This window comes from Denticeps clupeoides, chromosome 7 (genome assembly GCF_900700375.1).
Source record: "Denticeps clupeoides chromosome 7, fDenClu1.1, whole genome shotgun sequence".
In the NCBI taxonomy this organism is placed as follows: domain Eukaryota; kingdom Metazoa; phylum Chordata; class Actinopteri; order Clupeiformes; family Denticipitidae; genus Denticeps; species Denticeps clupeoides.
In genome coordinates, this window is record NC_041713.1 from 236,281 (window position 1) to 257,478 (window position 21,198).

Consider the following 21,198-nt stretch of genomic DNA (forward strand, 5'->3'; position numbering starts at 1 on the left):
CACACACAAACACAGACACTCACACACAAACACACACACACACAAACACAGACACTCACACACACACACACACACACACACACAAACACAGACACTCACACACAAACACAGACACTCACACACACACATACACACACAAACACACCCCCACACACACACACAGACACTCACACACACACACACAAACACAGACATTCACACACAAACACAGACACACACACAAACACACCCACACAGACACTCACAGCCGATGAGCATGACGCAGATGGAGAAGATCTTCTCGGGGTTGGTGTTGGGGGAGACGTTGCCGAAGCCCACGCTGGTGAGGCTGCTGAAGGTGAAGTAGAGGGCGGTGACGTACTTGTCCTTGATGGACGGTCCTGACGTGACGTCGCTGTCATTGTACTGCTTCCCGATCTGGTCGGCCAGGTTGTCCAGCCAGCCGATCCGCATGCCGCCAACGCGGGCGGAGCCGTGGCGCTCCACGTTCCCGATGGCGTACCAGATGCACGCCAGCCAGTGGGCGATGAGGGCGAAGGTGCACATGAGGAGGAAGAGCACCGCCGCCCCGTACTCGGAGTAGCGGTCCAGTTTCCGCGCCACACGGACCAATCGCAGCAGCCGGGCCGTCTTCAGCAGGCCAATCAGAGTGGTGGTCTGAGGCTTTTAAAAGAGCGCGAAGGTGCCTTTAATAAACAGCTGTGGCCTCCAGTCCAGTTTCACAGCAACTGCTTGGTGATGTTTTTAGAACAATAGTTCTGCATTTTATGACATAATGAATGATGTGGACTGCACACTCACCTCGTCTGACCCCGAGCGGAAGATGAGGAGGTCGAATGGGATGGCGGCCACGATGTCTATGAGGAACCAGCCCTTGAAGTAGTGCTGTGCAATGCGTGACGGTTGACTCACGACCTCATCGTTGCGGTTGACGTAGGTGGTGCGGAAGTTGATCAGGATGTCGATGATGAACATGACGTCCACCACCAGGTCCACCACGTTGAGGGGGTTGCAGGTGTACCCGCAGGTACGGCGGCGCTCGTCCTCTTGCTCGTTGAGCAGGAAGGCGGCGGAGTATGGTGTGAAGACGGCCGTGTAGAGAACCAGCAGCAGGATCAACCAGTCCCACACTGCCTTGAAGGGACTGTAGTGCAGGATGGTCCACCTGTGTATGCGTGGAGCCTGGAGCTTGTACTCCGGAAGAACATCTGCTCCCAGAGACAAGACCTGAGAATGGGGCACAAGCAAAGTCAGTATGATCCTGATGATCAAACTCTGGAGAGTTAATGCTGAAAGTCAAGTAAGGTTCAAAGGACACTGATACAGTTGTGAAATACAGATGCGTAGAGTACAGTATAGTACTGTGAAATACAGTAGAGTACAGTACCGTGAAATACAGTAGCGTAGAGTACAGTATAGTACTATGACATACAGTAGCGTAAAAGTACTGTGAAATACAGTAGCGTAGAGTACAGTATAGTACTATGACATACAGTAGCGTAAAAGTACTGTGAAATACAGTAGCGTAGAGTACAGTAACGCTGAAATACAGTAGCGTAGAGAACAGTATAGTACTATGAAATACAGTAGCGTAAAAGTACTGTGAAATACAGTAGCGTAGAGTACAGTATAGTACTGTGAAATACAGATGCGTAGAGTACAGTATAGTACTGTGAAATACAGTAGAGTACAGTGCCGTGAAATACAGTAGTGTAGAGTACAGTATAGTACTATGACATACAGTAGCGTAAAAGTACTGTGAAATACAGTAGCGTAGAGTACAGTATAGTACTATGACATACAGTAGCGTAAAAGTACTGTGAAATACAGTAGCGTAGAGTACTGTGAAATACAGTAGCGTAGAGAACAGTATAGTACTATGAAATACAGTAGCGTAGAGTACAGTAACGCTGAAATACAGTAGCGTAGAGTACTGTGAAATACAGTAGCGTAGAGAACAGTATAGTACTATGAAATACAGTAGCGTAGAGTACAGTAACGCTGAAATACAGTAGCGTAGAGTACAGTAACGCTGAAATACAGTAGCGTAGAGTACTGTGAAATACAGTAGCGTAGAGTACAGTATAGTACTGTGAAATACAGATGCGTAGAGTACAGTAACGCTGAAATACAGTAGCATAGAGTACTGTGAAATACAGTAGCGTAGAGTACAGTAACGCTGAAATACAGTAGCGTAGAGTACTATGAAATACAATAGCGTATAGAAAAGTATAGTACTATGAAATACAGTAGCGTAGAGTACAGAACCGTGAAATACAGTAGCGTAGAGTACTGTGAAATACAGTAGCGTAGAGAACAGTATAGTACTATGAAATACAGTAGCGTAGAGTACAGTAACGCTGAAATACAGTAGCGTAGAGTACTGTGAAATACAGTAGCGTAGAGAACAGTATAGTACTATGAAATACAGTAGCGTAGAGTACAGTAACGCTGAAATACAGTAGCGTAGAGTACTGTGAAATACAATAGCGTAGAGAACAGTATAGTACTATGAAATACAGTAGCGTAGAGTACAGTACCGTGAAATACAGTAGCGTAGATAGTACTATGAAATACAGTACAGTACTGTACCATGAAATAGAGTTGCGTAGTACTACGAAATATAGTAGTGAATAGTACTGTGAATTACAGTAGAGTGAAGTACAGAACAGTACAGTCCCTTTCTTTATTTTCTCTCCTAGAGTTTTTCCTTGTTTTCCTTGTGTGTATGTGATTTTCGGCTATATAACAAATAAATGTTGTAGTTGTTGTTCTGTGAATTACAGTAGAGTACAGTGCGGTACCATAGTGTGAAGTGTGAGACTAAAGTACAGTACCACGAAATACAATAGAGTACAGTACCTGCTGTGAAATACAGTAGAGTACAGTACCATCAGTCCTTGTGTGATGAGTGTAGTGATATGAGTGTAGTGTGAATAATTACAGTAACAACAACAACAGCACCATTTATTTCTTATAAAGCCCATAATCACATACAGTATGTCTTAATGGGGTTCGAATCCTGATCCGCCAAGGTGCCACTGAGGTCCCCTTGATTGAAGGTCCCGTCCCCACACACTGCTCCCTGGGCGCCTGTCATGGTGCCCACTGTCACCAAGGGTGACGGTTAAATACAGAGGACACATTTTGTTGTGTCACCGTGTGCTGTGCTGCTGTGTCTCACAATGACAATCACTTCACTTTCACTTTCAGTGGCTTTGACACCCTACAGATGACACCCCCACGCTTGACCCTTCACAAGGAAAATTACCACAAAAATATTCTGTCTTTCAAATAAAATCATTCACCACAGTCGTCATTTGCGAAATACATTCTTGGGGGAACAAATAAATGAGAGAGAGGAAGAGACGTTGGGAAGGAGTGATGGAGAGAGGGACGCCCTTCCAGGGTAGAGTGAGCCTGCAGTGTTGGTGATAGTTTGTCCAAGAAGAGAAAAAAAGTCCTACAGTTGTAGAGGTGGAGAAGTCCAGTAAAAGTGTAGTATGGAGCTTCTGTTTGGAGGTCCTGGACAGTGCAGAGTAGGTTTTAGTCCAGTGTCATGGTCGTGCCCATTACGCTACTGGTCTACCTGAAGATCCCTGAAGCTTTAGTCGGGGTAGCTGGGGGTTTAGTTACCGCGTGAGACCCTCTCTCTGGGTTCTGCAGTGAAAGTAGACCGTCTATATCGGGGTGTACGGTGTATTAAAGGAATCAGATTTGATTAAACACTGTTTGGCCTGCCGGCTCAGAGCTCTGGTCACATTTGTCGCCTATTGATTGGAAATGTTCAGCCCTGCTTTGCATTGAAAGGTCAATCGGCCCAGTTCACAGCCAGAACCCAAACATGGCCGAGATCACATGGTGCTACAGCGCCGCGGGCGCCAACAACAGCAAGAGTCAAATCAAATCATTCACCACAGGCGTTGTTCGCGAAATACCTTCTCGAGGTAACGAACAAACGAGTTGAACGACTTCATGAACCACGCATCAGTCCGCCGGTAAAACCGAGCTTGAACGAATGTACCGAGTCTGAACGAATTAGAGCTCCTGGTGTTCAGGGATGTGGAAGGATGGAGAGTTTGTTCCCAGATACGTCACCAGCAACAAACACGGCCACTTTCCATTATCTGCTCTCTCCAGCACTTGACACTAATCAATCAGGGCTAATATGTGGGGCGAGCGAGAGAGCGAGAAGAAGAGCGAGGGGGCGGGGCTTTAAAGACAGATCAAATGAGGTCATTTATATAAACTTTTATCAGCACGCTAATGCAACTCTGATGCTCACACACACCAACACACAAACACACACACACACACACACACACACTCCATCAGTGACCATGGAAGCACCAGATCACAAAAATAAACGACATCACTGCCTCCCACCAGAAGCACATGAAGCTGTGGTGAGAAGAGCATCCATCCTGAGCAACAAGCATCATTTCAGCTGTAAAACCTCCACCTTCCAGTTCCCTTCCAGAGGTCTATACTGACCGGCACAACGATCAGCGCCTCCATGTCCAGGTGCTCCATCTCGTGGTGTTTGGGGCTGCAGAAGCAGCAGCACAGACGCGTCTTCAGAGCAGCCAGAGCTCCTCCATCAGGACCCCGGAACAGACAGCGGCGCTCCATCACCATCCCAACATGAACTACCACAGTGTAAAGCGCTGCCTGCATGTACTAGGTGTGTGTGTGTGTGTGTGTGTCTGTGTGTGTGTGTTTACATTGTGCTGTGCTCGATGTGTGAATATGTGTAGCAGAGCTCACGTTCTCCTCTTCCTGTCTGAATTCCCACAAAAGCCCCAAAACTGCAAGTGGCATGAAGCTCTTTTAATCATGTGACCCCCCAAGCACTCCGCCCACCGCCAACACTCACTAATTCCTCCAATTTCCAGAGAGAAAATCGACAGCTGAGTGCTGCGCCATGGAACATCTCACCAAACAGGCCGAGTGACTGCAAGTGTGTGTGAGGGTGTATTTATGGATGTTCTACGTGAGGAACCGGCCTCCAGAGAAGACCTGTTTCAGCTCTTTTCAAATCAAACATTCAGAGGTCAATCAAATGTCAGAGGTCACGTGGAAAAATCTGTGTACCTGTCTGAGAACCTTCTTGTAAAGGGTTGGGGTCAGAATGGGGTTCATTCTGACGGAGGTCAGTACTGCATCGCTCCACCCCATGATCATTTCCAGCATTTACCAGACGCCCTTATCCAGAGCGCCTTACAGTCAGTAGTTACAGGGACAGTCCCCCCCTGGAGACACCTGCTCAGGGACACGATGGTAGTAAGTGGGGTTCGAACCTGGCAAGGCGACGACCATGACAGGCTGTGCTCAGAGAGACTAGTTTAGTTTGTAAGTTGAATAAAAAACGGAGAACTGCAGCTCAGCTGAGTGTGAAGTTGAGATGACTGGAACTGACGGGTTAAATTGGACAGAAGTCTCCCCACATTCACTAGTTCTAGTCCACTCTGGTCTGTTTGTACTCTATTCTATTTTAATTCATTCTGATCTATTTTATTCCGTTTCTAATTTGTTCTGTTCTAATTGATTTCTTATCCATCCTATTCTATTCTATTCTATTCTGTTCTCAACTTGGTCCATAAAACCTCATCTGAATGAAAAATATTATTGTGTCATTATAATGATTATTATTATTCAGTTTATTGTGCTCTACAGGGAAGGAGAAGAAACCCCCGAACTTCATTCTTTATGGTCTGAACGTGACCACATCATACAAACTAACCAAAGATTAAATCAACTTCAGGGTAGAACTTTCAGAAGATAAAACAGCTTTTAAACGTCAAGAAATGTTAATTAAAACAAGTCAGATGGAGTGTGTAGGTTCAAGTGTAACTGCTTCACAACAGAGTTGAGTTGAGGGCATCTACCCCTCCTTCTCGCTCTTCACTCTGTCTGCTTTTCTTAAGACACTTTTACTACAGACTAGTGGGTCAACTAGAGATGAAACAGGAAACATCAAATCAGGATCCACAGCAGAACCGCCACAAACAACTTTAATCTGTCCCCCTGTCCCACACGCCAATTCCAGAAGACAGCACAGGAACCTGAAGTCGCTTCCAAAGATCTAGTACCCACAAATCCACAGTCGTGGAGCAAAATAGTACAACCTGCAAGCAACTTCCAACCAAAGCGCCATCACATCGAGCTGGAGAGGAGGAGAGGAGGAAGAAGAGGAGAAGACGAAGAGGAGGATGAAAGACAGGAGGAGCAGCAGCACTTACAGGTTTAAGTTTCTGTTTGAAGCTCATGTTGAGGCTTCTGTGAGTGGAGCAGGACCAGCAGCCCACTGACGCTCAGACACACACCAAAACACACACACTTGTATAAATGAGAAACAGCTACACAACCGCGAAACTCACGCACGTGCACACACACACACACACATCTTCAGTTTGCGGAAATAAAAGGGAAGACCCCCCCTCTACAGACTACTAAATCACACACACACACACACACACACACACACACACTGTAAAGCTTGTCATGTAATGTGCTCGATGTAATGCAGACCGATCAATGGACGCAGGGATCAATGGCTGCGATCGTTTCCCCTTTGCTGCCCTGAGCCAATCAAAATCCAATTATGAAGCGGGTGAAAGTGAAAGTTACATCACAGGGCACCAACACACACCGAGATGAAAATGCGGCAGAAAGCGCCGAGCGATGAGCAGTGGGGAGAGAACAAGTGTCAGAGGTCAAGGTCATCTCCAGGTCAGCTGCTGACCACCCAACACAAACATGGTCCTCCTGAAGAGTAAAACCCCAGGGGAGCGTGTGGGGAGTAGGGGGCGTGTATATGCGACCCTGCAGTTGACCCTTCACACTTGACCCTTCTGCACACAAGGAAAAACTCCACAGGAAAAAGAAGAGAGAGAAAAAGAGAGAAAAAAGGAAGAAACCTTGGGAAGGAGTGATGGAGAGAGGGACCCTCTTCCAGGGTAGAGACCTACTCATGAAGGTGGTCACACGCTCGATCTTGTACTGGTTTAAATATAGAAGATAGTCACTCTTCCGCAATGTGAGATAAACTCAGATCATTTCCTGCTTTTGAAATATGTCTAACACACAATAAACTCCCCAGAGGTTTAAACGCAGAGGTTTATTAATCCCCTACCAGATCTATCACCGCTGATGAACTCGACCAAGCGACCAAATGTCTAGTACGTTAGAAAAAAGGGGAGCAGTGAGCAGCCATGACAGGCGCCCGGGGACCAGTGTGTGCTGGTTTATGATCTTCTGATCAGGGGGCCGCTTCCTGAACCGCTACGCCACCACTGGCCCTGATGAAAACAGGGAAAAACGTAATTTCTTGGTATAATGATCACACACGCTCGCTTAAGAAGACCACGGAAATTAGAAATGGCGTCGAAGTAAATTGAACGTATTCAGAATAGCGTGGACGGAGATCCTACTTAACTATAATGCGGCTCTTATCGCGGCTCGATCGACGTATCTCTCCTCGTTAATAGATAAGAATAAAAATCCCAGATTTTAAAACAATAGCCAAACTAACCAGGAATAAGACAGAAACGGATACTACCGCTCAATATCATCATAGTAGCGATGATTTTATGAATTTCTTTAATACTAAAATAGTTATAAATAGAAATGAGCTCCGTCGAAATTTCTATGGAAAATAAGGTTCCAATAGCTGACCACCGATTCAACCTCCTTAAAGAGTCTGAACTAATCTCATTATAAATTATACCCTTCTTGATCGCAGTCAGCTTTCAAATTATAGACCGATATCCAACCTTCCGTTTATATAAAAAATCTTAGAAAAAGTCGTAGCCCAGCAGCTGAGCGCATACCTAGACTGTAACAACATCCATGAAGTATATCAATCAGGATTTAGACCTCATCATAGCACTGAGACAGCGCTGGTTAAAGTGGTTAATGACCTGCTGTTGGCCTCTGATCAGGGACGCATCTCGCTGCTTGTCCTGCTTGATCTGAGTGCAGCGTTTGACACTATTGATCATGCTATTCTCCTTGCCAGGTTAGAGAATGATATCTGGATTAAGGGAACATCCCTCTTATGGTTCAGATCATATCTGACCGATCGGTATCAGTTTGTGGACATCAATGGTGTTTCGTCTTCACATAGTAAAGTAGAGTTTGGTGTTCCACAAGGTTCTGTCCTAGGTCCGTTATTTTTTTCTCTATACATGTTACCTTTAGGCGACGTCATCCGCAAACACGGTATTAGCTGTATCTGTCAGCAATGCCAGATCAGAGGCAGCGGCTGAACAATATAGAGAATTGTCTGAAGGACATTAGACAGTGGATGCTCACCAACTTTCTCCTGTTAAACCCTGACAAGCAGCCAGGCATAAGCTGACCACACAATAACCCTGGATAGCCTTTCTATCTCACCGAGTATTGAAGTGAAGGATCTAGGTGTCATCATTGATGCAGGTCTCTCATTCAATTCGCACGTAGATAATGTCACTAGGATAGCATTCTTTCACCTTAGAAATATTGCGAAAATAAGAAATATCATTTCAATGCATGATGCAGAAAAGTTGGTCCATGCATTTATTACATCAAGGTTAGATTACTACAATGCATTACTGTCTGGATGCTCTAGTAGGTGCATGAGTAAACTCCAGCTAGTACAGAATGCTGCAGCCAGAGTTCTAACCAGAACCCGGAAATTTGACCACATCACCCCAGTCTTACAATCACTGCACTGGTTACCCATCAAATTTAGGATTGACTACAAAATCCTACTTTTGACCTATAAAGCTCTTAAAACTGAAGACTGATTATGAGCACAGACTGTTCATGGGGGTTCAGGTGTGGTTTTGCCACTTGGTGGTGTGAGTGTGTGTGTGTGTGTGTGTGTGTGTGTGTGTACAGGCTGGATGGATTTTTCCACTGACTGGACGACACACGGCCTCCATGTGCGTCGATGCAGCGAGACGTCGATACGAAAGTTGGACTGCTGCGCTTTTCCTTTCTGCTCACATGAACGTTGCATTGCCAGTTAATACTGCTCACAGCCAGACACACACACATTCCGACGATTTCACCACAGAACACACTCAGCAACAACGGAAAAAAACAGGAACATGCAATAACTGTCTCTTCCACAACTCCAGACACACAAGAGCTGGAGAACCCAAGCTAATGCAAGTGTCTCACAAACATCTAGAACATATCTATTAACCAACGTTTTCCCTCTGCAGACCTGAGTATGTCCCTGTTCACCCCTCAGTAAAGAATATGGGTCACTGTGGGATTCCATCCTGCCTGGGAATGCCATCAACCTCTCACTCTCTGACCTTTTCCATCAGGAGCAGAATTCACGAGTGAGGAGAACATTTGTCACCATCAGAATTTTATACCTGGCCTCCCATGAAATCAGGATCTGGTTAAACGAAGAAGACTCTAGTGGGTTTAATCTTCAGCACAGCACCACTCACTCGGCCACGTGAGATCTGCCCATGACCCATGACAACCCAACCCAATTTACTCAAACCAACACATGATACAGATGCAGGCCACCTATCTGATCCCACCCTTTATTCCCCTCATACATCCAGTATTGATGTATGGAAGATCAAGTAGCGCTTCTGAGGAACTGAGATTGGAACCTTCAGATGTTCCTACCTGGGTGACTTGGGTGACCTTCTCTGTCACATTCTGTGTGCGGTCCTTGATCTTGCTCGATGCTATGATCTCGATCTCAGTGGGAGAGGGTGGGCGCAGCGTCACCTGCGGGATGCGACCGATGGTCCTGTGGCGCATCAGGTCCGAGTCTGACGTGGAGTTGGCGTCTAACAACAAATGAACACGTTCATCACAACACGTTCATACTGTCAGTTCCACCCCGATTCTATTCTGGTGTCTTCTTTATTAAAGGTTTTACTGAAGGAGAACGGCTTTATCTGCTCATATTAAGATTCACTGTCCCGTTCAGTAGAAACTTTAAATAAAACCTCACACCATCCCAGTATGAAAGTGCTGCTAAGGATGTTACTTCTCATCCGTACATTTACATTTACAGCATTTACCAGACGCCCTTATCCAGAGAGACTTACAGTCAGTAGTTACAGGGACAGTCCCCCCCTGGAGACACTCAGGGTTAAGTGTCTTGCTCAGGGACACGATGGTAGTAAGTGGGGTTTGAACCTGGGTCTTCAGGTTCATAGGCGAGTGTTTTACCCACTAGGCTACTACCACTCCTTCTTTATTTGTGAAGATGGCTAGTGGTGGCCTAGTGGGTAAGGAAGCAGTCTCGTAACCAAAGGGTTGCGGGTTCAAATCAGAAGGTTGTGGGTTCGAATCCCGAGCCACCAAGGTGCCATTGAGGTTCCACTGAGCAAAGTTAAAAGCAGTGGACACATTTTGTTGTGTGCACCGTGTGCTGCAGTGTATGACAATGACAATCACTTCACTTTCACTTCACTTCATGTGACCTCACATGTGCCAGGGTTAAAAGTCGTAGGTCATGTGAACATTGTTAGGATGAGGAACACACACGCGGAAGATGAAAGGTGGGATGAAAGCCTCCACCTGTTCCCGGCGTGGCTCCATCTCTCCAGGCCTCCGCTGTGCTCAGGGAAATGCTAATAGTTTATTTCAGCTCCTGATTCAACCCTATTTGTTTGTCTGTGTGCAGGAAATGATGATGGTAATTATAATTATTATAGTTATGAACAGTAATCCAGATTACTGGGAAATGAAGACTTGGACCCTAGGACACGTTGGGACAGACATATCCCCACAGCAACAGGTGGGAGGTTCTACTGATCACGACCGCCCTCACATCATCAGCGGCTCTACACACACACACACACACACACACACACACACTTACTTCTACTTGTGCGTCTCTCAGCTGCCTGGGCGCCCCACTCGACTCTCATGCCATCAATGTCATCCAGAGAAGATGCACGCCGCACACTTTGCACGCTCTCCTGTGCTTGGCTGTGTGTTGTGAGGGGAAGGTTGGGATCCAGCGTTTGGGGGGGTCGGGTAGGTGTGGAGTGTGTAGAAGACGGCACCAGAAGGTCCTCCTGGATCAGGGCCCGAGTCTCAGACTGCAGGCTGGTCTCAGATGGGATGCAGAAATCCTTCAGAGGCACCTGATCATCAGAAGGCTGCTGAGAAAAAGAACAGGGTGGGGCATCAACAAACATCTGACCCAGTCATCAATACCTCCAACACCCTCAACACCCTCAACACCCTCTACAAGCCAACCTGCCACCAACATCTGAGATACTGTACATCGTCATGTCCATCATCAACACCTACACACATGGACAAAATTGCTGGTGCAGTAAAACCCATAAGGGTCACGAAAAAAAGGATTAATACATAACAGTTTATTGAAAATTAGTCATGGGGAATTATATTAAAGAAGAAATCAGATCAGACCAGGGCTCATAGAGGGTCACTTCAGAATAGTCCAGCGTTTTGCTCTTGGCCATCCTTGGGTGTTTTTAGCTCTGTGATTTGGGCAGAGGCGGGCAGAGACACCACAGAATAATACTACTCAATCATTATTATTATACTAATAATCCAAAATAATACTACTCAAATACAAGTAAAAAAAGGAAGTAGTGATATAATTACTCAAGTGCTGAGTAACTGTTACATTGTAACATCTCATTTATTTTTTAGAAATGACGTATTCAGACAGATGATGTCTTCAGAAATCTAAACATGCAAATTCTGCTATTTCATAATAATAATAATAATAATAACTATTATTTGTTGTAATTACTGGACTGGATCTGAGCATACAAATCTTATATACGGCAATTATATGTGTTAATATTGATATATTAAATAAAACAGCTAAACAATAACGCTAATTTTACTTTAGCTATTGGCATAATTTAACAAAATGTTCAACATGCTAAAAGTGTCGATATGAAAGTCTGTCGCATCTTCGTTCTGTGTCTGTGCTGTGTGAAGAGGTCTGTGTGGTCACGTGACTACATGGCTACGTCTGATTGGTGAAACATGTCTAATGTACGGAATAAAAAAAGGATCTTGTTGTAAACCTACTCTTTAAAAAATGTAACTCGTACTACCATCCTCTGGTTTTGGGTCATTACCCAGTTGGAGGACCAGGACAGGACCCCAGAAGGACCTGTGACTGAGACCAAGCTTTCTGATTTCATTGTACCTTGTATGAACCTCCTCCATGTTTCACAGTAGGTACAGTCTTCATATGATTCAATTTGTGCATGTGGCTCATCTGTCCAAAGGACCTTCTCCCAGAAGCTTTGTGGTTTGTCTGGCAAATTCCAGTCTTTCAGCAGTGGCGTCCTCCTCAGTCGTCAACTTTGGATGGTGTGATCTGATGGTGTGATGTAATTTGTCCATGGACATCACCTCTGATCTCTCTGGGAGATGTTCTGGGCTCTTTGGTAACTATTTTTCTTTCCTAACTTCTGAATAACGTGCACCATTTTGCTTTCAGATGGTCCTTTACATGGAACACGCTTGTCTGTAATTTTCTTTCTAATCTCTCCTCAGCTGTCTGTGGTCCATGTTCAGTATGCTGCACAGTGACTTGAAGCTTGAAGACTCCTACCTGTAGATACTCCACCACCACATCCTCAAACTGCTGCCTGGAGACTGAAGGGCGGTGCGTCGGGCGGAGAGAAGGAAGCTTCAACCGGAGTCTGTGGTTCTGACCTGAGATACAGAGTGAGATCAGAACCTCCCACACACACACACACCACACACACACACACACACACACACCAGAATGTATCCAGCTCGGAGTGATCCTCTGTCTCAGGGTCCCCTTCTTTCCTGAGGGCTCCAGCAGCTCCTGGAAGTTCAGGATGAACATGATGACCATCCCCTCCTCGTTCTTCACAGGAACCACGTCCACCAGACACGGGTGACACACACCTGACACACAGAGCAGAGAGGTGACGCCTCACAAACACACACACACAGTCCATCAAACACAAATTCAATTCACACTTGTAATGTGACTGAAGCTGTGTGTGTGTGTGTGTGTGTGTGTGTGTGAGGTGGTAAAAGTGAAAAGTGTTTCCAAGACAACAGGCACCCAGCAACCATAATGCTCACCATCAGCACTGAAGCAAACACTGTGAATGTCCACAAAGTGTGTGTGTGTGTGTCTGTGTGTGACTACTATTAGACACACACAGAAGATAAGGAACGTTCTCCGGTGTTTCACTGGAGAACAGATGGCTGAGGATGAATAAACTCATCATCTCCACTGGTCCGTCACTGCGAGCTGTTCAACAGTGTGTGTGTGTGTGTGTGTGTGTGTGTGTGTGTGTGTGTGTGTGTGTGTCTGTGTGTGTGTCTCGTTCCCCTCCCGGCCTCGGTGCTCAGTACCTTGTTTGGAGTAGTAGAGGATCTCCACCTTGGACTCCTCTGATCCCAGCAGCGCCTGTGCCAGCTGGGCGAGGGCGCTCTTCATGGTGCCCGGCCCCACCAGGAACTGGCAGGTGCACGGCTGCTGCATGATCTCCGCCCGCGAGAACCCGAACATCTGGCAGAAGCCCTCATTGCAGTAGATGATGCCACAGTTCTTTATCTGAGCGTTGGCGATCAGGAACTTGCGGTCTGAGAGGGGCAGAGTAGAAGATAAAATGGTGAAGGGTCAGAAAGTTCGGGAAGGATCAGGTACTACAGATACAGGCTCCACCCACTTTCAAATCAGTAATTACACACCAACACAAGGGCTGGGCGTGGCCGTAGCTCCTCCTCGTGTAATGATGTTTTAAACGTGGTAGTAGCCTAGTGGGATGTTCACGCACCTCTAAGCCAGAAGTCCCAGGTTCGAACCCCACTTACACGTAACCTTGACTGTCCCTGTCAGTCTGGTAAATATAAGAGCGGTGAAGATTGCGTATCTAGTAGACGTCTCCATGTCAGTGTGGATGCTGGGTGGTGGATCCACACATTATCTCCCCAGGGATCCATCAGAGAGAACAGGCCTGCATTTACCGGCTATTTCTGCAGCCAGCCGTCACCCCCGCAGAGGAACGTTCCGGTCCCGGCCCTGTCCGGCCCCACCCTCTCTACTGGGTGTGTGTGTGTGTGTGTGTGTGCCTAGCGGTTAAGGAAGCGGACCCGTAATCAGAAGGTTGCCGGTTCGAGTTCTGAACTGCCACTGAGGTCCCCTCGATGTAAAGTAAAGTGAGGTGGTCGTCATTGTGAACCACTGCAGCACAGCGCACGGTGAAACGGTGAAATGTGTCCTCTGTATTTAACCATCACCCTCGGTGACAGTGGACACCATGACAGGCACCCGGGGAGCAGCGTGTGGGGACCTTCATCAAGGGGACCTCAGTGGCACCTTGGCGGATCGGGATTAGAACCGGCAACCTTCCGATTACAACGCTGCTTCCTTAACCGCTAGGCCACCACTGCCACCAAGCACCCACTGATGAAGGTCCCGTCCCCACACGCTGCTCCCCGGGCGCCTGTCATGGTGTCCACTGTCACCAAGGGTGATGGTTAAATACAGAGGACACATTTCACCGTGTCACCGTGTGCTGCGCTGCAGTGTCTCACAATGACAATCATGTCACTTTCATTTTAGGTGGTGCTGCGTGAGACAGAGACACGATACGTCTCATCTCAACAAGGGTCCTTCTGTTCCTGGAGCTCATCACCTTCTCACTTCTCCACGTTGCTCTCTGTACTGGAGCAGTTTCCGAGCTGAGATGTGGAGCAGATACCAGATATTTTTAACATCATCCCTGTGGTCCACAAGGCCACCAGGACCCAGCTGAGAAGGTGGAGGAAAGCGTCAAACTCACTCTGTCCGTCGAATTTGCGGATGATGGTGTCCAGGTAGGTGTTCTGCAGCGCGACATGACCGCGTCTCACCGGCATTTTAACGGTCCTTCCGTGTCCCCAGACGCGCGGAATAACGCCACATGTCGCGCATGTAGAACTTCCTGCAGAGGAGCGAGTCTCCCAGCACGGAAACGAGCTGATATGACACAGATCTTCAGGGGACGGTGCGTGGAGAACATCAGGATCACACATGGACCGCTGGAGGGGCTTTATATGGAGCAGCGCGTCACATGACTGGAGCAGAAATTTCAGCGGCCATAAAAAATGTTTATTCAGAATTTACAGGGTAAAAGTACGTCGTGTTCTCCAGAAATCAACTGAAACAACGAAAACAGGAAAAAGAGGAACATCTAAAGGTGTTAAAAAAATAAAAACTTCCTCACGTTCTCCACTCCGTGGACCATACCACTGAAGCATGCCGTGTGTGTGTGTGTGTGTGTGTGGTTTATTATACGTGAATATGAATTTATTTTTCTAAATGGTTTTTACACGATCAGATGCAGAACACGCCTCGTCCAGCCTGTCCAGCCTGAGATCTGCTCAGGGTCAGTCTGAAGGACCTTATCTGCTCCACATTCCCGGCCAGGCATCTGCAGGCCTCCAGGACGCGAGTGAGACTGAACACAAGGACAGATAACAGTGACACACACACACACACACACATCCTCAGATAGGCCACCTTTACTCCAAATGAAAACTTCTTCTCCCAGACCTCCAGGTGAGGAGTTATGGGAGGTAGAACATGCTGGCTGGTCCCCGGCTGTAAAACGTCCCGTTTCAGGTCTCGTTAGAATACTTGCGATGGGAGGCTGAGCTGGATATTAAGATTGATGGTGACGCTCTCCGTGGAATTCCAGACTACGGCTCTAAACAAGGTTTATGCTAATTTCACCTTCTGCAGAATAAAAGTAAAAGCGTTGTGACCTTCTTCCTTTTACATTTTTTCATCTTTTATTTTTTGTGAATAAATTAACATCTAATACAAATACATGCGTTTGTGTGCGTTTGTGTGTGTGTGTGTGTGTGTGTGCAGGAGGATGAGTAACGTGTTGCTGGATTGGACTGTGAGGGGTCACCAGGGGGTCAAACCATAAGGAGGCGTCTCTCTTATCAATTCTGCGGCTCAGACACTCCACCAAGTCGGGAAACACTTCAGCTGCCCATATCTGTCACTGTCACCGTCACTCACTTTTACTGTGAGAATATTTTAAAAATATTTAACCACGCAGGCCTGCTTCATTCTGCAGAGAGAGAGAGAGAGAGAGAGAGAGAGACATTCATGGTGAGTGGCCTTCCTGTGTTCAGCTCATCATTGTCCCCGTTACAGAGTTAAAGCGTCCCATTCCGTCCAGGACAAGCGGGGTTTTCGTCAACGGAATTGCTTTACGTGAAGGAAGTGAGACGAGACGTAATTGCTGGTCGTGTGATGGTGACTATAATGAAATAGATCGTGTAATAATGAGTAAAACGAGACTAAATGTAAAAAATGTCCCCGTTTTCCTTGAATCGCGATATTATGGGAGGTTTCTGTCTCCCGTCTGGTCACACAGATGACGTCACGTCCTCAGTCCCTGTTTCATAATGGCTGGGTGATGGAATGGATGTCGAATATTCTTGTGACTATACGGTAACAATAATTCTATAATAATAAGATAAGATGTTTTAATGATGAAATGTAAATAGAATTCCAGTTTTATTCAGTCGACTGAAACTTGACTAAAATGAGTGTGGACGGGACAAAGACTATGATGTCTACCATGACAGCTCGACTCAAAGCAGAACGAAGACGGGTCCACAGTGCGGACTGTGGTTATGAGGGACATATGAGAGAAGAAGCCAGGACCTGATGAACAGCATGTCTGGGACTTTATTGGTGTTAGATACTGATAAAGCAGCAGAGTAAAAAACGGAACATCTTCACACGGCAGCAGGGAATCTTCCAGAATTTTACCATCTATGGAGAAGAAGATCTCCTTTTCAACAAGACATCACCCTGTCAATCACACACACACACACTCTGACATTATCTGAAGTAAACTCGGGGTCGGCCGAGTGCCTGTGAGTGTAACAGTGACACAGGAGAAGAGCAAGGAGAAGATCAGTAGTTGATGATGGGATGGTGGCACGCCTGGTCAATAAGAATATCAAGACAGCAAACATTCCACGAGATCTAAAATCCACCCGTCTGACCTCCGGATCTACAGCAACATTGTCCTCCTCCTGAACCTCCACTACATCCCCGTCTGCTCTCACATGCCACCTACTACATTTCCCAAGACGCCCTTCTACCCCACCTAGTTCTCCCGACTAGCACGTGTCCACTGTGTCTCATTCTACGGTTAGGTCGCTACGACTAGTATCTTCACGCTCCAGCACGGTGCTCCTGCTGGGCCTTGTTACGGGTTAATGAGGAATGGCCGCCCGCCCGGTCAGCAGCCGTCACGGCAGGTCCTTCCTCTCCGTGGTGGACTCTTTAATAATCTGGAGAAGACAGAGGTCATTTTCAGACAGAACATCTCTTTCGGACTGATATTGAGGAGAAGCTCTGATTTCCAGCTATTGGCGACATCTGCTGGAGATGCTGCTTCATGCATCAACGTGACGATATTCCGTTTTATTGAAAGTCCCCTCACCTCCCCGTCACGGGTCTCCACCGTCCGCACCACGATGCTCCTCTTCACGTGAGCCTCAGGGGCCAGCTTGGTGTCCAGGTTGGTCTCTGAGCAGAAAGAGAGGAGATCAGCAAATTCTGCAAGTTCTCTCAGATGCGACGAGTGAAGACCACCTCACCTCTGAACTGAAGGTTGGCAAAACTCTGGACAGGAACCGTGATCCTGAAACCCAAGAGCAGAGATGAGAACCCTGGGCTCCGCCCACCCATTATTTAGGGAGCAAGCGTGAGCTGCACCTGCTCTCCTCTCCTTCCAGGAGTTTCCTGTACGTGGCGATCTCGATGTCCAGGGCCAGTTTGACGTTTAGGAGGTCCTGATACTCCTGCAGGTGTCTGGCCATCTCCTCCTTTAGTGTGTGGATCTCGTCCTCCAGGTGTCCAATGGTGTCCTGGTAGCCGGCGGTTTCCATGGCGAAGCGGTCCTCCATGTCACGCAGCTGCCGCTCCAGAGACTCGTTCTGCAACAGACGGCTGGAATCAGAGCCGGACGCTGAAGGTCACGTGATGAGCGTCTGGCTTGGAAACTCACGGTGCCGCGGAGGGCCTCCAGGTCGCAGGTCAGCACCTGGACCTGCCGCCGGTACTCGTTGGCCTCCTGCTTGGCCTGCCTCAGGGCTTCTGCGTTGCGATTGGCCGCATCAGTCAGATCCGAAAACTGGGGAGGACAAGGACACAAAACCAGTCCATCCATGACCCTGGAAAGAACAAGCGGACTTCCTCCACACTGCACTCATGTCTTCTGACCTTTGACCTGTACCATTCTTCAGTCTCCTGCATGTTGGAGGCAGCCATGGCCTCATACTGGACCCTGATGTCTCTGAGCGCAGCAGTCAGGTCGGGCTTGGACACGTCCACGTCCACATGGACCTGCTGGGCCATCTGCTGCTCCTGCAGCTCACGGAGCTCCTGCAGAAAAGGGCGGGATATGCTTCACTGAAACGCTGACCAAACCATGGTCCTTATTACCATGAAGACACTCACCTCTTCATGAATCTTCTTCAAGAAGAGGATCTCATCCTGCAGGGCTTCAATCTTCCTCTCCAGCTGCACACGGTTCAGAGCAGCTTCATCCACGTCCTGCACAATCATGAGGACACAACTGATGCAGCTTCATCTCACCGCAGGTTTATCTGTGGTAGAGAGTTCTCACCTGTCTGAAGACGTTCAGGCTGTTCTCGGCCTCCTGCCGGAGACCAGCTTCATCCTGCATCCTGCACAGACAGGAAGTGGAAATCAAGGACTTATAAAGGTAACGTGGAGCCAGGGTCCACGCCCATCCTGGAGAAGGAGGAGTTTAACCTCCATCAGTGGGGCTGACAGGGTCTGTGCAGGTTGGATTGATGGCCAAAAGGACCTTTCTGCATCATTAGCCTTCCACACGGAGTCTTTCCCACGGGGTGGAGTACACACACACACCCACACACTCTCACACTCACACCCACACACTCTCACACACTATTCTCACCAGTAAAACATCACTCTACTCATTTTCACAACGTTCACGCTACAACCGTAATTCTACTGAATGGAATTCTCCCGCTGATGTCTCCCGTATCTCCAGCTTTTCAGACCTCCACCCTGCCGACCGGCTCTATTCAGGAGGACTATTGTGTTCTGGACTCCGCAGGACCTCTATTGATGAGCTAAAACAGGCGAATGAGGGGGAGTGATGAGAAGATTCCCTCACACCGTCCTCATGATGCAGGAGCAGAGAACTTTAATAGCATGTCTCAATGTGCAAATGCAGATCCCATCACACGGGTCCATCTCCAGGAGGAGAATCCTCTCTATCTCACCACGTTTCTACACAGACCTGAGGTCACACAGGTCCATCTCCAGGAGGAAAACCCTCTATAACTCACCACGTTTCTACACAAACCTGAGGTCACACTGGTCCATCTCCAGGAGGAAAACCCTCTATAACTCACCACTTTTCTACACAGACCTGAGGTCACACAGGTCCATCTCCAGGAGGAAAACCCTCTATAACTCACCACGTTTCTACACAAACCTGAGGTCACACTGGTCCATCTCCAGGAGGAAAACCCTCTATAACTCACCACTTTTCTACACAGACCTGAGGTCACACTGGTCCATCTCCAGGAGGAAAACCCTCTATAACTCACCACGTTTCTACACAAACCTGAGGTCACACTGGTCCATCTCCAGGAGGAAAACCCTCTATAACTCACCACTTTTCTACACAGACCTGAGGTCACACTGGTCCATCTCCAGGAGGAAACCCTCTATAACTCACCACTTTTCTACACAGACCTGAGGTCACACTGGTCCATCTCCAGGAGGAAAACCCTCTCTATCTCACCACGTTTCTACACAAACCTGAGGTCACACGGTCCATCTCCAGGAGGAAAACCCTCTCTATCTCACCACGTTTCTACACAAACCTGAGGTCACACTGGTCCATCTCCAGGAGGAAAACCCTCTCTATCTCACCACGTTTCTACACAGACCTGAGGTCACACAGGTCCATCTCCAGGAGGAAAACCCTCTCTATCTCACCACGTTTCTACACAGACCTGAGGTCCTGGTCCAGGACCTGCCAAATTTAGTTGTAAGTCACCTCTGTTTGAGGGCGGCCAGGTCTGCAGCCAGGTTGTCCCTCTCGATCTCCAGACGGGCCTTTCCAGCACCCAGGCCGTCCACTTGGCGGCGCAGCTCCCTCAGCTCGTCCTGGTAGATGTCCCCCAGGCGGCTGGGCTCCTTGCCCCTCAGCTGGTTCAGCTCGGCCACCAGCATCTTGTTCTGCTGCTCCAGGAAGCGCACCTTCTCGATGTAGCTGGCGAAGCGGTCGTTCAGCCCCATCATCTCCACCTTCTCGTTGGTGCGCGTCTCGCGGTACTGCGCCTTCAGCAGCGAGTCGGCCGAGAAGTCCAGCCGCTCCCCCATGGGGGTGCCGCCCAGCGACAGGCGCGAGGTGGTCGCCGTGATGGGGCTGGACAGGGACAGGTGTCGGGGGCTGCTGTGCAGCGAGAGTCTCCCCGAGGACAGCCGTCCCACCCCGCCGATGGTGGACGGGCCGCCTTGGGGCCCGAAGCGCTTGCGGTACGAAGACAGAACTCTCTGGCTGTCCATGGTGTGGGAATAGAACCGGGACTGGGCAGGAACTGGGCTTTTATAGCCCAGCAGCAGGGACAGAAGGGGGGTTCAGGCGGGGGAGCGGAGATCGTTTGTCCCTGTCCACTCAGCTATGAACGTCCCAACTCCACCCACTGCCACTGGCTGGGTTTTATACGACCCTCACAAGCACACGGGTGGAGAACTACGTCCTCATCTGTCTTCGTCTTCATATACTCTCCCCACATTTCCCATCGGCTTCCCCTTTGTCCCCCTTGGCGGGACGTAATGATGCGATTACGTAATCCTCTGGCCAGTCAGACAGTCTGTACTGAGCAGCTCTATTAACAGCAGTCCAGTCATTTTTATTACGGACTCGACTGAGTTAAGGTCTGTCTGTCTGTCTGTCCCTCCATTCTCGAGATACCACGGTAACGGTGGACCTTCTCCAGTCGAGTCCTATTCTGCACAAAAAGACTCGACTGGCTTAAACTGAATAACATTATACAGCCAACAAAGATGGACTCCACTGTGTAACACGCCTGTCAATCGAACCCCACTTACTACCATCGCGTCCCTGAGTGTCTCCAGGGGGACTGTCCCTGTAACTACTGACTGCA

At 48.0% G+C, this 21,198-nt stretch overlaps 2 protein-coding genes across 5 annotated transcripts in view; both read right to left on the reverse strand.

Moving 5' to 3' along the window:
- The window catches only part of kcnh6a (potassium voltage-gated channel, subfamily H (eag-related), member 6a), a 68,418-nt gene extending 52,841 nt beyond the window's left edge, over positions 1-15,577 (reverse strand). For 3 of the 4 annotated variants that reach the window (XR_003750350.1, XM_028987020.1, XM_028987019.1), the window contains exons 1-8: positions 14,793-15,577; positions 13,360-13,590; positions 12,748-12,900; positions 12,575-12,678; positions 10,847-11,132; positions 9,637-9,803; positions 802-1,227; positions 246-663 (exon numbers count right to left, since the gene is read on the reverse strand). Coding sequence is in view for 3 of the 4 variants with exons in the window: in XM_028987020.1 (XP_028842853.1) it covers positions 246-663; positions 802-1,227; positions 9,637-9,803; positions 10,847-11,132; positions 12,575-12,678; positions 12,748-12,900; positions 13,360-13,590; positions 14,793-15,024 (2,017 nt within the window). In the remaining variant the exon portion in view is untranslated. The remainder of the gene's footprint in view (positions 1-245; positions 664-801; positions 1,228-9,636; positions 9,804-10,846; positions 11,133-12,574; positions 12,679-12,747; positions 12,901-13,359; positions 13,591-14,792) is intronic. The other variant, XM_028987021.1, reaches the window with a different exon arrangement.
- A 1,102-nt stretch (positions 15,578-16,679) lies between these two features.
- gfap (glial fibrillary acidic protein) lies at positions 16,680-20,754 on the reverse strand. The gene is made up of 9 exons (XM_028987022.1): positions 20,085-20,754; positions 18,654-18,714; positions 18,485-18,580; positions 18,248-18,409; positions 18,033-18,158; positions 17,741-17,961; positions 17,623-17,666; positions 17,466-17,551; positions 16,680-17,313 (listed from the first exon to the last, which is right to left on the reverse strand). The coding sequence occupies exons 1-9, from the start codon at positions 20,594-20,596 to the stop codon at positions 17,272-17,274; spliced, it is 1,350 nt and encodes a 449-aa protein (XP_028842855.1). The 5' UTR covers positions 20,597-20,754; the 3' UTR covers positions 16,680-17,271.
- Between the last annotated feature and the right edge of the window lie 444 nt (positions 20,755-21,198).